General features: G+C 53.5%; 1 protein-coding gene across 2 annotated transcripts; it reads left to right on the top strand.

The window, feature by feature from the left end:
* The first annotated feature begins 2,717 nt into the window (after positions 1–2,717).
* LOC134509720 (coiled-coil domain-containing protein 81-like) lies at positions 2,718–5,789 on the top strand. Of its 2 annotated transcripts, XM_063322328.1 has the most exons (4): positions 2,718–2,869; positions 3,532–3,593; positions 5,195–5,399; positions 5,601–5,789. In XM_063322328.1, the coding sequence occupies exons 1-4, from the start codon at positions 2,791–2,793 to the stop codon at positions 5,633–5,635; spliced, it is 381 nt and encodes a 126-aa protein (XP_063178398.1). In that variant the 5' UTR covers positions 2,718–2,790; the 3' UTR covers positions 5,636–5,789. The 2 variants fall into 2 exon arrangements, with proteins under 2 accessions (XP_063178398.1, XP_063178397.1); XM_063322327.1 differs by lacking the exon at positions 5,601–5,789 and having other exon boundaries at positions 5,195–5,521.
* The last annotated feature ends 7,884 nt before the right edge of the window (positions 5,790–13,673 follow it).

The following is a 13,673-nucleotide window of genomic DNA, read 5'->3' as shown; positions in this document are numbered from 1 at the left end:
CGGGGGGTCATACGAGGGGGTTTTGCACAGGAGGATTTCCATGATGACTTGTTGGAGAGGGCTGGGTGGGGGGGGGGGGTTGTGCGTGGTGAGGGGTGGTTTTGGGGAGGAGTTGGGGGGGTTCGGGGGGCGTGATCTTAGAGGGAGATAGGGTGTGGTGCACTAGGATTTACGCATGAGGGCTCGCACAAAGATTCACAGGAGGATTCACAGGACGCCTTGCACGAGGGTTCGCAGGGGGCTGGGTGGGTGGGGGAGGGGTTTCATGGGGGATTTGGTGGTGGGGAGGGGGAGAGGTCAGGTGTTGGCACATGAGGGGGCTCGCATAAGGATTTGCACGAGGTTTTTGTGGAGGGGTTAAAGATTGGGGTGTGGGGGAGGGGTTGAGGTGGAATTTAGGGAGGGGGGAGGGGTCAGGGAGGTGGATGATGGGGCATGAGGGGTCTCGCATGAGGCTTCATTCACACGGTGCCTTGCACAAGGATTCACACAAGGATTCCCGGGAGGGGTTGGGGAGGCAGGTTGCAGGTTGGATAGGAACAGGATTTCGAGTGGGGGAGCGGTGTGGGAGCTGGGGGTTGGGAACAAGGGGGCTCACACGAGGATTTGTGCAAGGGTTCGTAGGGGGCTGGGGAGGGATGGGGGGTGGGTGGGGGAGGGGTCGGGAGGGATTTAGGTGTTGGGGAGGGAGTGGAGGATTTGCATGGGGATTCACAGGAGTGTTCATACGGGACCAGGGGGTTGGAGGTGTGGGAAAGGGGGGATTTAGGGGGTGGCACATGAAGGGCCTTCATGAGGACTTGCACAAGAGTTTGCACAAGGATTTACATGCGCGTTTGTAGGGGGGGGTGGGGGAGGGGTTTAGTGGGAATTTGGGAGAGGGGGAAAGATGTCGTGTGAGGGTTTTTTTCACAAGGGTTTGAATGAGGATTTCCAGGAGGGCTTGTGGTAGGGAGTTCTCCCCTCCTCAAAACGTTTGCCAACGTTTCCTTCGGCTAGAGGCACTTCCAGCACAGGGAATGCCCCTGGGACTGATTCCTATGGGTTATCCTCGGCATTGGCCCCGCATAATTCCCTGTGTCTCTGCCTGGAGGGGTTGGAGCGTGGGTTTAGAGGGGATTGGGGTGGGGTGGGGTGGCTTTGGGGGTGGGGGAGGGGTGGGGGAAGTTGGGGGTGAGGCATGAGGGGGCTTGCACAAAGATTTGCACGAGGGTTTGTGGGGGATGGGGTTGAGGGGGGACTTAGGGGGTTGGGGGAGTGGGATGGATGGTGGCCCATGAGGCGATTTTTCAGGAGGATTCGCACGAGGCCTTGCACTAGGGTTCACCGGGAGCTGGGGGTGTTGGGGGGTCGAAGAGGGGGCTCACACGAGTGCTTGCACAAGGGCTTATAGCGGTTGGGGGGGCTTCGGGGTGGTATCTGAGGGGGAATTTGGGGGGTGTGGGAGGGGGTGGATGATGGTATGTGAGCGTTGGCACAGGGCTTGTGGGGGGTGGAAGATTGGGGTGTGGGGAGGGGGCTGAGGTGGGGTTCAGGGGCTGGGGGAGGTAGACGTCATGCAAGGGGACTTTGCACGGGGGTTTGCATGAGCGTTCGTAGGGGCCTGGGGGTGTTGTGGGTAGTGGGGTGTGCTGAAGGGGCATGGGGGAGCTGAGGAGACATTTTGGGGCCTTGCAGGGACTGAGGGGCCCCAGAGTGAGTTAAAGGGGACACGGGGGGCTAAGGGGACAATGGTGAGGGACTATGGGGGGCTAAGAGCACATTGGGGGTTGTTTAGGGGACACTTTGGGTGGCTGAGGTGACATTGGCGGGGGCGAGGGGGCCTGAGGGCACCCAGAGAGTGTTTAATGGAGCATGGGGGTGTTGAGAGGACACTGGAGAGGCTGAGCAGACGTTGGGGTGGGGCGGCTGAGGGGACCCGGGGCCGCTGAGGGGGCTGTGGGTGCTCGGGAGTCTGAGGGTACCCGGTGGGGTGTGAGGAGGACCTTGGGGGGGGCCATGGAGGGGTGAGGGGACGCTGGGGGACCCGGGGGCACACCAGCCTGAGGACGCTGAGCCGCCGCCGTGTGCCACTCCCACCCAAATGCCGCCGTGTGCTCCCCGCTGTGGCCACGCCCCCAGAAGTTAACGGCGGCCTGAGTCACCCCCCACCCCTCGGCCCCACCCCCGCTGTGCGCTTTACGGCTGCTTTGCGTCCGCGCTTTCCGGCCTCATCGCGACAGCGCCCGTTGGGCTGGCGGGGACCTGGTCATCCGGGGAGTGACTGCCCCGCACGCACTCAGGGGAAACTGAGGCACACATAACCTTGAGGGTGGTGGTGGGGGGTGTCCTGGAGGGCCCCAGGCACCCAGGCGACTCCCATCCCTCCTCAATTCCCTCCCGTTCCCGGGGCGGGGGCACCCAGATGCCTGGGTCCCCTGGAGAGGAGCAGAGCGAGCACACCAAGGGGGGGGGGGTGTGTCCCCAGATTTGGAGGGGGGCACAGATGGGGGGCGGGGGCCTATTGGGGGGGTTCCCATAGATTTGGGGGTGGCTATTGGGGAGGGTGAGGGTCTCCCCAGTGCCGTGGCAGTGCCGGCACTTCCTGGTGAGGCCTGGGCACTGCTCAGGGGCTCCCCACTGCTGCCCTTTGGAGCTGCTCCACGGCCAGGAGCAGGGTCGGGAGGCATCGGGGCTGCGCTGGGGGACTCTTGCTGACAGGCAGAGCAGGGGCACGTCAGAGAGGAGGTTTGGGTGAGGAGCTGCAAAGAGCAGCCCTTTTTTCTGAGCTGAGAGCAAGCGGCAAGCGCCATGGAGGGCTGCTGCACCGTGGCCGTCAGCTTGGAGCTGAGCAGCTTGTTCCCCTCCCTCCTGTGTCTCTCCACCAAGGGTAAGAGGTTTAGGAGCTGCTTCCCAAGGGGTTGCACTGGGGCTGTCGGTGTCAAAAGCTGGAGCTGCTGGACTGTGGGGGTGGCTGGGCAGGGCTGGGGGATGCAGCGAGAGCCCCTCCTGAAGGCTCAAGGCACAGTGTGGCATCCCAGACTCCTGGGTTGTGATGCTGGGGCTGCCCTGAGCCCTGAGGCTCCCGTGGGAATGTCTTGGTGCCCTTGCGAGGGAAGCCATCCACAGCCAGCTTTCCCTGGGCGCTGCTACCTCTAAGGGTTCTGGCCCTGGGATGAAAAATTAGCCCTTCACCTTGGACTGGTCTCCTTTGGGAGAACCTCTCTTCCTCTCCACGGGGTCCTCTTGTGCCACCAGGCTGGCAGACCATGTTCTGGCCTCTGGGGTGCCATTCCTTTGTGGGGGTTAGGTGGCCACAGCCCTGGTCGTGAGTCCTTCCCATGTCCCCATTTCTGCTCCAGCCCTGCCCCAGGAGAAGAGTAAGGCTGGCAGTCTGAAATTGGGGCACAGCCCAGGTCCGCAGCTGTGATGGCAGTGTCTGGCTGGGCTGTTTGTGGATGCCTGCATCTGTCACCCCCTGGGCGAGGAGCATGTCGAGAGGCTGTGAGCTGGCTGTCCCCAAGCCTGACACCTCTTTCCCTCGCTTTACAGAGGTTGTGACTATCTGGGATGCTGTGTCTGCGTACATCCTGGGACAGCTGAAGCTGGACAAGGTGGGCTGGCGTCTTGGTCCCCCTTTGCCCTGGAGAGCCCGGGCCCGGGGGAGCAATCCCTCCCTGAGCATCCTGGCAGCACACCGAGAAGACCCCATATGCCAAGAGCTGCTACTTGGTCAACCAGGGGAGAAACCAAGTCCAGATCTAGCCTGAGAAAGCGTCTGGCAGACGATAGGGCTTTGCCCTTTGCTGTGATCAGAGTGAAGAGACCAGGCAGAGACACAGGGCATTATGCTGGGCCAGTAATGCCAAGGATAATCCATAGGAATCAGTCCCAGGGGTATTCCCTGTGCTGCAAGTGCCTGGGATCCTCTCTAGCTAAGGGATGTTGGCAAACTTCTCCCTGGTGACAAGTGATAGGACGAGGGGAAACGGGTTCAAGTTACGTCACGGGAGGTTTAGATTAGATATTAGGAGACATTTTTTCACTGAAAGGGTTATTAAACATTGGAATAGGCTGCCCAGGGAGGTGGTGGATTCACCATCCCTGGATGTGTTTAAAAAAAGGGTAGATGGGGCACTGAGGGACATGGTTTAGAAGTGGCTCTTGTCAGGGTAGGCTAAAGGTTGGACTCGATGATCTTAAAGGTCCCTTCCAACCTCAACAATTCTATGATTCTATGATTCTAAATCCGGGCCCTGCATTTTGGTCACAACAACCCCGAACAACGCTACAGGCTTGGGGCTGAGTGGCTGGAAAGCTGCCCGGCAGAAAAGGACCTGGGAGTGTTAGTGGACAGCCGGCTTAACATGAGCCAGCAGTGTGCCCAGGTGGCCAAGAGGGCCAATGGCATCCTGGCTTGTATCAGGAATAGCGTGGCCAGCAGGAGTAGGGAAGTCATCGTGCCTCTGTACTCGGCACTGGTGAGGCCTCACCTTGAGTACTGTGTTCAGTTTTGGGCCCCTCACTACAGGAAAGACATTGAAGTGCTGGAGCATGTCCAGAGGAGAGCCACCAAGCTGGTGAGGGGTCTGGAGAACAAGTCCTGTGAAAAGAGGCTGAGGGAACTGGGCATGTTTAGTTTGGAGAAGAGGAGGCTGAGGGGAGACCTCATTGCCCTCTACAACTACCTGAAAGGAAACTATAGAGAGGCAGGGGTTGGCCTCTTCTCCCAAGGGAATAACGACAGGACCAGAGGAAATGGTATGAAGCTGCGGCAAGGGAGATTTAGATTAGATATTAGGAAGAATGACTTTACTGAAAGAGTGGTCAGGCACTGGAACAACCTACCCAGGGAGGTGGTGGAGTCACCATCCCTGGAGGTATTTAAGAAACGTGTAGACATGGCTCTTCAGGGCATGCTCTAGTGCCCAAGATTATTGGTTTGTGGTGGGGTGTTGTGTGTGGGGTTGTGGGTGTGGAGTTTAGTTGGTGGGTGCTTTTTTTTTGTGTGTGTGTTTTTTTGGTTTTTTTTTTTTTTCTGTGGTTGGACTCGATGATCTCAAAGGTCCCTTCCAACCACTAAGATTCTGTGATTCTGTGAAAAGTTTTGAGGAGGGGAAGAAAACAAACGGAGAACATGGGCCTTTTCCACAGCTTTCCCTTTGCCCCTCTCTGAAGTCCTCACTCACCAGCCTTTGGTCTTTTTCCCGGGCAGGGCGTCCTGCTCCCAGGACTCGGGACCTTCACTATGGTCCAAGAGCGATTCCAGGGTGAAGAAGAGGTGTTTATGGCTCGAAGACCAGTCTTCCAGCTGAACATGGACAAGGCGTGTCTGCAGGAGCTCACGTTCCCCACAGGGGTTATCCCTGGTGAGAAGCCAGAGGCCACATGCCACTTCCCCACTCCGTGTCTAGGGGCAGGTGTGTGCTCTCTGCTCTTTGGAAAGGGCCGGGAGAAACAAAGAGTTGCCTCCAAAGGTCGAGGGATGGCTTGAACGCCCCCAAAACAAACCACTCCCCAAGAGCTGTGTTGATAAATGACCTTTTCTGTGGCATTTTGTTACGAATCGTACATGGAAATTTAGCCTGCTGTGGCAGTGACGATGTTTCTCCTCCTTGCAGAGGATGTCGAGATCAAGCCGCTGAACTACAGGTGACTATCACAAGCCACCTCCTTCCCGCGCCACATGGTGGAGGACTGCATGCGAGACACCATACTCCTCTACTCTTTCCAACTGAGGAACAAGCAGCACCTCTCCTTCGCCTTCAAAGACATTGGCGTTCTCTCCTGCCAAGACGGTGTCCTGTGCATGCGGTTTTATTACGACTACGTCACAGGGCTGGAGAGCAAGGCCAGCCGCATGGCACTGCTTCACACTGTAAGTTGCTCCACTTTTGAGGACGCCTCAGTGTCTTTGGGAAGCCAATCGCCGTTGGCCAGCCTGGATGTGGCAGGGCAGTGACATGCCTTTCTTTCCCCGTGCTCACCGCCACTGACTTCTGCCTTGGCAAAGAAAGTTTCTTCTGAGGTTCTGGGTCCTTGCCCTGTGAAAAGCCTGGCAGTGTTATATTGCGCAGTCTCAGGGTTTGCTCTGCAGCTTCTTCAGAGCAGAGCAAGGGCTAATGTTCATGGAGGAAGGTTTGGGAGAGGGCTGTTGAGAAGTGGCTTTCTTTTGAAGTAGGACACAGTGACCGCTTTGTTTGGGAGCCACGAAAAAACTGCCTTGGGAAGCTTCTAACAGCTCTGTGCCACTTTGCAGAGGCTGTGGGTGCGATGTGCAGTGGTCTCCGGTGGAGCGGCCACCACTTGGGGGATGCAGGCTGCTCCTGACCGCATGTTCCCAAGGTGAGTGCGGTTCCTCTGCAGCCCTCGACTGACTGAGCAGGCGGCTTCCCAGCTCCTGCTCAGGAGCGCATGTTGTTGGGGCTCAGCACTCAGCATTGAGTCAGGGATCAGTCCTGCAGTGACTGGTTTCTGGTGAACTAATGCTGAGTTTGGGCTACACCTGTATTCTCCCGGGGTGGCCAGGCATTGTGATTGTGTTTCTCATGCCCAGCCTGGCATCATTCCCATCAGAGAGAAGCAGCTGCACATGGAGAGGACTTTAAGCTACATCTTCTGGTGTTGGGTGGAGATTGCAAATAAAACCTCTGCATGGCCACAAAGGGAAAGGGGTGCCATGCCTTGCATGACAGCCAGGAGGACTGGTGCTGGGGAGCTGCAGAGGGTAGGGGTCACCCTTCTTCAAACCTGTGTCATCACCTGCTTTCCAGTTTTCGATTCGTTGTGATCAGCACCATGGTGGTGGAGGCTCTCGCCAACCAGCACAAGAAGGCTGCAGAACAGCAGAGGATCAGAAGAGGTATGGGAACGGGTCGCAGCTCTCCAGGTGGGGCCCTTCCCCATGCTGGGTGACCACAGCCTGGTTGAAACGCACTCCCCTCAGGGCTGCTCTAAAGAGCTTCCTCCTTTCCCAGGCACAGTGTGGCATCCTGAGAAGCTGCTGCAAAGTTTTCCCTCCCCATGCTGTCAAGCCAGAGTCCAGGCAGAAGGCAGCAAGACCTGGGGGAGAAGACTTCTGCCAGGTAAGACCCTGGACCGGTCTTGGGACCTGTGTCTAACCTGCCATGAAATCAGCTCTTCCCAGCAGGACATTGCCCAGGAGTTACTTTGTTTGGTGCTGTTCTCCTTCAGGAAGCACGGTACGCACCAAGCATGCCCAGAGCTGCGCCTGTGCCAGGAGAAGATGTCAGGCACAATTGGGGCTGATGGCCACCATTCCTGCCAGCTGTCCAGGTCAGGAAGATGTAGGTAAGATGCCCACAGAGCGGGCACCGACTGGTTGTCACAGGAAAAGGATTGAACTGCAGAAGGGAGGCGGGACGAGAGGGCCCATGAGGTCAAAAAGCACTGGGACTGCTGGAACAGTCACAACAACAGCTGAGGGAGGAAGTCAATCAGGTGACCTCACTGGGACAATGCTTCTGAGGTAGCATCTGCCTCAGAAAGTCAAAGACAGACAGAGGCACTGGGAGGTTGTGGAGTGGGTGAGAAAGGTGCCTGGGAGAAAGGAGAGCATGTGGAGATGGGAATGGGAGACAGATGAAGGCGGAAAAGCCAGGGTGTTGGCAGTGAGGATGCTCCTGCTGTGCAGGTGCCTGTGATGCCATGGGTGGGTGAGTAGGCATTAGGGCAGGAGCAGGCTCCTGGCTTGTGTAGGTTCATGGGATGTCATATGGATTTGAGCTGTTACAGGGCCGGAGCAGGCTTCTGGCTTGTGCAGCTGTTTGCAGTGTCATAGGTGGATGAGCAGGTGATGGGGTAGAAGGAGGCACTTGGCTTGTTCATGTGCCTGAGTAGGTGACAAAGCTGGAGCAAGAACGTTCCATGTGCAGCTGCTTACGGTGTCACAAGTGCCTGAGTAGTTGACACGGCGTGTGCGAACTCCTGGCCTGTGCAGGTGCCTGTGATGCCATAGGTGGATGAGAAGGTGGTGGGGCAGGAGCAGGACCTGGCTTGTACAGCTGCTCCTGATGTCCCTGGTGGCTAAGTAGCTGTTTGGGTATGGATGAACGCCTGGCTTTTGCAGGTGCTTGTGATGTCAGTGGTGGCCTTGCAGCTAGAAGAAGTATGCAGCCGCTTCTCCAGCTGCTCTTTATGGGCTCGGTGGATGAGGAGGTGATAGGGTGGAAGCAGGCCCCTGGCTCGTTGTTTCAGGAGTGCACACAGCTGCCATCTAGATCACGGTAGGAATTTTGCAGGTGCCACCTCAACAGGGCAGAGAAGGTCGAGATGGGTGCCTCCAACGAGGGACGCCTACTGCAGATCTCACCCCCTAGTTGTACCCTTACAGTCAGGTTTCCCGGGACGTACCACCCATCATCTGATCCCCAACTGCAACCACTTAATCCTTGTTGGTGGTCTCCTGCTTTTTTACTGGTTTTCTTGGTAACCGGGCTGGCCTTTTTTCTGATGTTACCTCTTTCTCTTGGAATTGTTTCCTTGGTCCTTTTCTTCTTCATTCTGCTTACATCTGCCAGTTTCCGCTAGTTCTGCGGTTTGTCCCCAGTCAGCTCCGTGGAGGCATTAGCCTTTGGGATGGAGGTGTGTTTTGGTATTATAATGACATTATAATGAGCAAAGTTTGCACAAAGGACAGCATTTCATCAAAATTTGACAAAATGTTGGCTCCAAGTATTGAGCGGGCAGCTAATGGGCAGCTTATCTGTTTCATGGTATTGTCCCATTCCTGTATCTGCTATACATCATAAGGTAAAGCCATGGAATAATTGCATCCTGCCCCATACCTCATGTAGCTTCACAAGCATCCTTATCAGGGAACCACAGATGCACAGATGTTGTATTCTTCATGCCCGCTGCGGCTATTTTCTACCTCAGAAGCCCACAAACCTTGGGGCTGCAGGCTTTCCTGGCACCTTTGTCCTCAAAACCACACTTTCTCACTTGGCGCAGCACCAGCCTCAAAAATTTCTATACGTCCAGAGATTGCTCCCATGCCCAAGGATCCAGGAGGGAAAACGGTGGCTTGTTCTAAAGCTCTCTGGGAACCACTTGTATGACCTCCACTCCTACTAGGATGCATCTTTTCTCACCTGATGATCTCAAGGGCCCAATATAATCAATCTGCCGGGAATGCCACAGTGTTTTCTTGTCCTGAATGTGTAAGGGAGGTGCCTTACTCGGATAATATTTACTGAGTCGTAGGCGACATTGTGAACAGGCAGTCACTACTCGTTTGCACAGCTTAGCTGATACAGGCCACCCTCAGGCCAGACCTTCCTGATATAGGTCAGCACGGCCTGTGTGGCCATGCTTAACATGTAACCATTCAAGTAAGCGTTCCCATTCCCGACCATCATCTACAATATCAATTTGCTGCAGCCACATGAGGCTATCTACCTGTTGGTTGAGCTGAGCAGTGATCGAGTTTGAACGATCATGGCCTTTTACCCAACCAATGCGCAACATTCTCTGTCCTCCTGTGTTCCAACAGTTACTTCCAACTATCTGTCTCCCAAACTGGGACTCTGTTCACCTGCCAATCATTGGCTGCTCAGTGACCATCCATTCGGTTCTCCTCTCCTGGTTGGCTCCTGCACCACCTGTGTCAAAAGGGATTTGTGCATGGGAGGGAGTCAAGTCCCTTTCTGTCTCCAGGGCTGAAAACACAGGAGGAGGTGACTCAGTTGACTCAGCTGCATCCCTTCCCTCTGCAGGGCTAACAGAGATCCCTGCCTGGCACTATCTGGGTGCCCTGTGTAACGATGGCACAAGGAAAGGCTGTTCTCATGCCCAGTTGTTTTCCCGATATGAGAAATGACACTGTTGGAAAGAAGCCTCTGTCCCTGGCTGAAGGAGGAAACATCAGCCATTCCTTCAGCCTGTTTCCCAGCACCTTCCCCTGGAGCTCCAGGGACACCTGGAGGGAGCCCAGTGGGGGCAGAGAAAGGGCTGCCTTGGGCTGGTCCTCTGCTGCTGAGCTGGGCCAGGCTCCTGGGACGGAGGGAGCTCCTGGCAAGTGGGCAGCGCTGCAGAGAGACAGCTGTGCCCAGGAGCCACGCCTCTGTGAAGTGCAGCAGGGCCAAGGGCACTGCCTGCAGGCACCGAGCGGAGAGGAGTGAGGCACAGACAGGGTGTGGAATAATTACTTAATTGGCTAAAAATACAAAAGTACAGCATTGTTCACACATTAAGGAACAGTATAAAATCAAGAGACTTCTGAGGTAGAAAATAGCTGCAGCTGGCATGAAGAATACAACACCCGTGGTTCCCTGATAAGCTACATGAGGTACAGGATGGGATGCAATTATTCCGCGGCTTTACCTTATGATGTATAGCAGATACGGGAATGGGACGATACCATGAAACAGATAAGCTGCCCATTAGCTGCCCGCTCAATACTCGAAGCCAACGTTTTGTCAAATTTTGATGAAATGCTGTCCTTTGTGCAAACTTTGCTCATTATAATGTCATTATAATACCAAAACACACCTCCATCCCAAAGGCTAATGCCTCCAAGCTGCGACCACTCCTTCTTGAGTCTGCGCCCTGAATTTCTCATAAACTATACCTTTAATTATGAAGCGAGAAAAATTTACACCAACCATAATAAAAGTATGTATGACTAAAGTCACTCAGACTCCATCTTGAAGATAAGAAATAGTATAAAAATAGCCCGAGAGAGGGGGGATACCCAGGGAAGACACCATCACGAAGAATTCCATCACTGACTTCTGGGATCAGTCGCCAGGCTGAGCCTCTCTTCCCCCCCATAGGGACGCCTTTGGGTAAGACTTAGATCATACCGAGTGCTTTCTTGGGAAACTTAGAAATGTCTCTGGAGAATCTCTTTTCTACATTTATAGCCAGGCTGTATCTTTATAACTTTGTCACGTGTTTTGTATATGTAACAATACTTCCATTTGCACGTGCTTTGCAGACAGTGTATTTATCACCGGCAATCCTAAGAACCTATATATCTGTTGTTTAAATTAACTGCACTTTTTTAAGTAGCTAGTCGTTTTGGTTTCTAACTGAACGTGACCAAGACTCGAGAGAGGCCGTGCTAGTTCATGAGCACGACTAGACTGAAGGTGCAGTCCACTATTAGTGTGTCCAAATCGTAATAGTTTAATACATATCAAATGCAATTGGACTGATAGTGCTGAATTGGGCATCACTCAGAATTTAAACCTAGCCGCACCTAGCCTCCCACCTCGGTGAGGAGTGTTAGAATGCAGGGGGGTTTATTATCTGCCAAAACCGCTTTGCCCCTTTTCTCACAACAGAATTTTGGTGTCGTTGGCAGGATTGCCATGGATAAACTGCTGCAAAATTATGATTGTGTCCCTTCCCAGGCTGGGAAGGAGTGGGCCCAAAAATTTTGGAAGGATGAAGAGAAAGTGATGGAACATACTGAAGAGTGTTGGGCTTCACTAGAGCTCAGAGCGGGGAAAGGCAAAGGTGTGATCTGTGCGGTGTTAGGTGCCTGTTTATCTCATGCACAACCAGAAGCTAGGGAAACCCCTGCTCCTAATCTAATTTCTGCTGTAGAATATGCAACTCTGAAATGGGAAAATGAGGTGTTGAAGTCATCACTAGCTTTTCAGAAGGAGACAGGAGAAAAATTAAGAACTCAAGTTGGTAAGCTTGTGCGTGAGAATGAACGCTTAGGAAACCCTAATGCTATACTCGGGAATGAAGATCACCAACTTAAAATGTTATTGGAAAGGGTGACTGGCTCTTAGATAAAATGCAGCCCTCGACCCAGGTCCAACAAATTCGTAAGTTAATGTGTTATCCAAGTTCCGGAACCCAGACCGGAGATTTTTGGTCTAATAGTGAAGATGAGGAAGAAGATGAGGAGGGAAGGACTTTTACTGTGAAATCCCGAGTCTTTCCTTTACGACCTCTGATTAAAACTGAAACCACAGTTGATGAGGATGATGATGAAGTCCGCAACACTGTGCGTACTATTCCTTGGACATGAACAGAGTTAGCGAAAATAAGGGAAAAATATTCAAGGCCGCCAGAAGAGTCGGCTGTTGAGTATGTGTGGCGAGTTTCTTCTGAAGGAGGAGACAGAATTATGTTGAGTGAGGAAGAAGCAGGAGACTCTTGGGGACCAGGAGTGTTTTTAACTACAATGGACGGGGATCATAATTATTCCCTAACTGCTCGAGCAGCCTATTGGGCAGGTGGTATTGATCTGCGAGAGAGGGGGGAGTCGTTAGAGATTAGAGCTCCAGGCTACTCTGATCTGTTTGCGGCTGTACGGAAAGCAGCTTGTCTGCAAGCCATGTCATACAGGGAGGAATTTCGGAAATCCCCAATGTCAACCACTATTGACCCCAATCGACTATCCCCTCTCATCTGTGGTCTTCCCAATTGCCTGAAACCATTCCTTGTCCGCACTCAAGATCGTATACGAGATGCTCGGGATGCTCATGGCCGGGGCCATCGTCCCTACATGCCCACCTGGAATGAATATGTACAAGAAATAGACCAATATGGGTGCCGAATGGGCTGGGCCAGCCTAACTAGTGAAAAATCCTCCGAACACCCCGGAAAGGTTCACCAAGTCTGAACTCACACTCAAAACCCCGAACCGGTGGAAAGGTTTAAGCCTGATAAGGACCAGAACGAGTTGTGGCGTAAAGCCCTACAATTAGGGGTACCCCGACAATTCTTGCACGGTGTCCCTACGGGAGATCTCCGTACGCTGGTCCAATCTCTAACTAGAAAGAATAACGCGGCTGGGGAGAAAAGTCTAACCAGAGAATCCCCAAGTCGTGAGAAAATTGTGCCTTCTGCACCGGAACGTAACTTGATTGATTTGACAGAGTCCCAGTCAAAAAACTCCTATCCCCAGGGAGGGCAGTGAGCCACCCTGTCCGGCTGGTACTAGCTATTCAATGGCTCTCTCATAAAGATTCTGAACCTATTATCACCATTCCTGTCGGACCCTGGAGGATGTCGGTAAACTTTATTATTGATACCAGAGCCCAAATGTCTGCAAACACTAACGAAATGGCACAACTTCTAGTTATAAATCCCACCAGACATAGAGTCAACTTCACAGGAGTTGATGGTGTGGTAAAAACATGCACCGTTGCAAAAATTAACCTCTGGTTGCCAGGAGACCAGCGAATGACTAGGGCGGAAGTGTTAGTGGGTGCCTCGTGTACTAACCTCCTAGGATTTGACGTGCTGCGTGGGCGAATGTGGAAATTCCCAGATGGAACTGTGTGGAGTTTTGCACGATGCGAAAAAGGAATAGACACAGTGAAATTGAGTCTATTGGAAACTTCCATACCTTTACCTCCCTCTAAAATCACTAACGTCCAGCAGTACCCACTGCCTGCAGCTGCACTTGCAGGAGCAGATGGGGTGGTATCAGATTTAGAAAAAAGAGACATCGTTAAGAGGACTCACTCACCTTATAATTCACTGGTGTGGCCAGTAAAGAAACCAACCGGGCAATGGCGTTTCATAGTAGATTACCGAAAGTTAAACGCCAGCACTGCACCCCTGACCGCCGCAGTTCCAAATATCGCAGAAATTGTGACAATGGCACAAGGAGCTGCCCATCCTTGGATGGCTGCCTTGGATGTTAAAGACATGTTTTTTATGATTCCCCTCCTTGAGCAAGACAAAGTGCGGTTTGCATTCAC

The sequence above is a fragment of the Chroicocephalus ridibundus genome, unplaced genomic scaffold (assembly GCF_963924245.1).
Source record: "Chroicocephalus ridibundus unplaced genomic scaffold, bChrRid1.1 SCAFFOLD_26, whole genome shotgun sequence".
Classification (NCBI taxonomy): domain Eukaryota; kingdom Metazoa; phylum Chordata; class Aves; order Charadriiformes; family Laridae; genus Chroicocephalus; species Chroicocephalus ridibundus.
The sequence above is the reverse complement of the archived record's forward strand: the minus strand, read 5'-3'. Positions and strand labels throughout refer to the sequence as shown.

Excerpts from the sequence above, each read along its gene's own strand:
- LOC134509720 (XM_063322327.1), top strand. The coding sequence starts at position 2,791 with ATGGAGGGCTGCTGCACCGTGGCCGTCAGCTTGGAGCTGAGCAGCTTG. Across the intron at positions 2,870-3,531 it reads CCTGTGTCTCTCCACCAAGG|AGGTTGTGACTATCTGGGAT; the intron begins GTAAGAGGTTTA and ends CTCGCTTTACAG. Across the intron at positions 3,594-5,194 it reads GACAGCTGAAGCTGGACAAG|GGCGTCCTGCTCCCAGGACT; the intron begins GTGGGCTGGCGT and ends TTTCCCGGGCAG.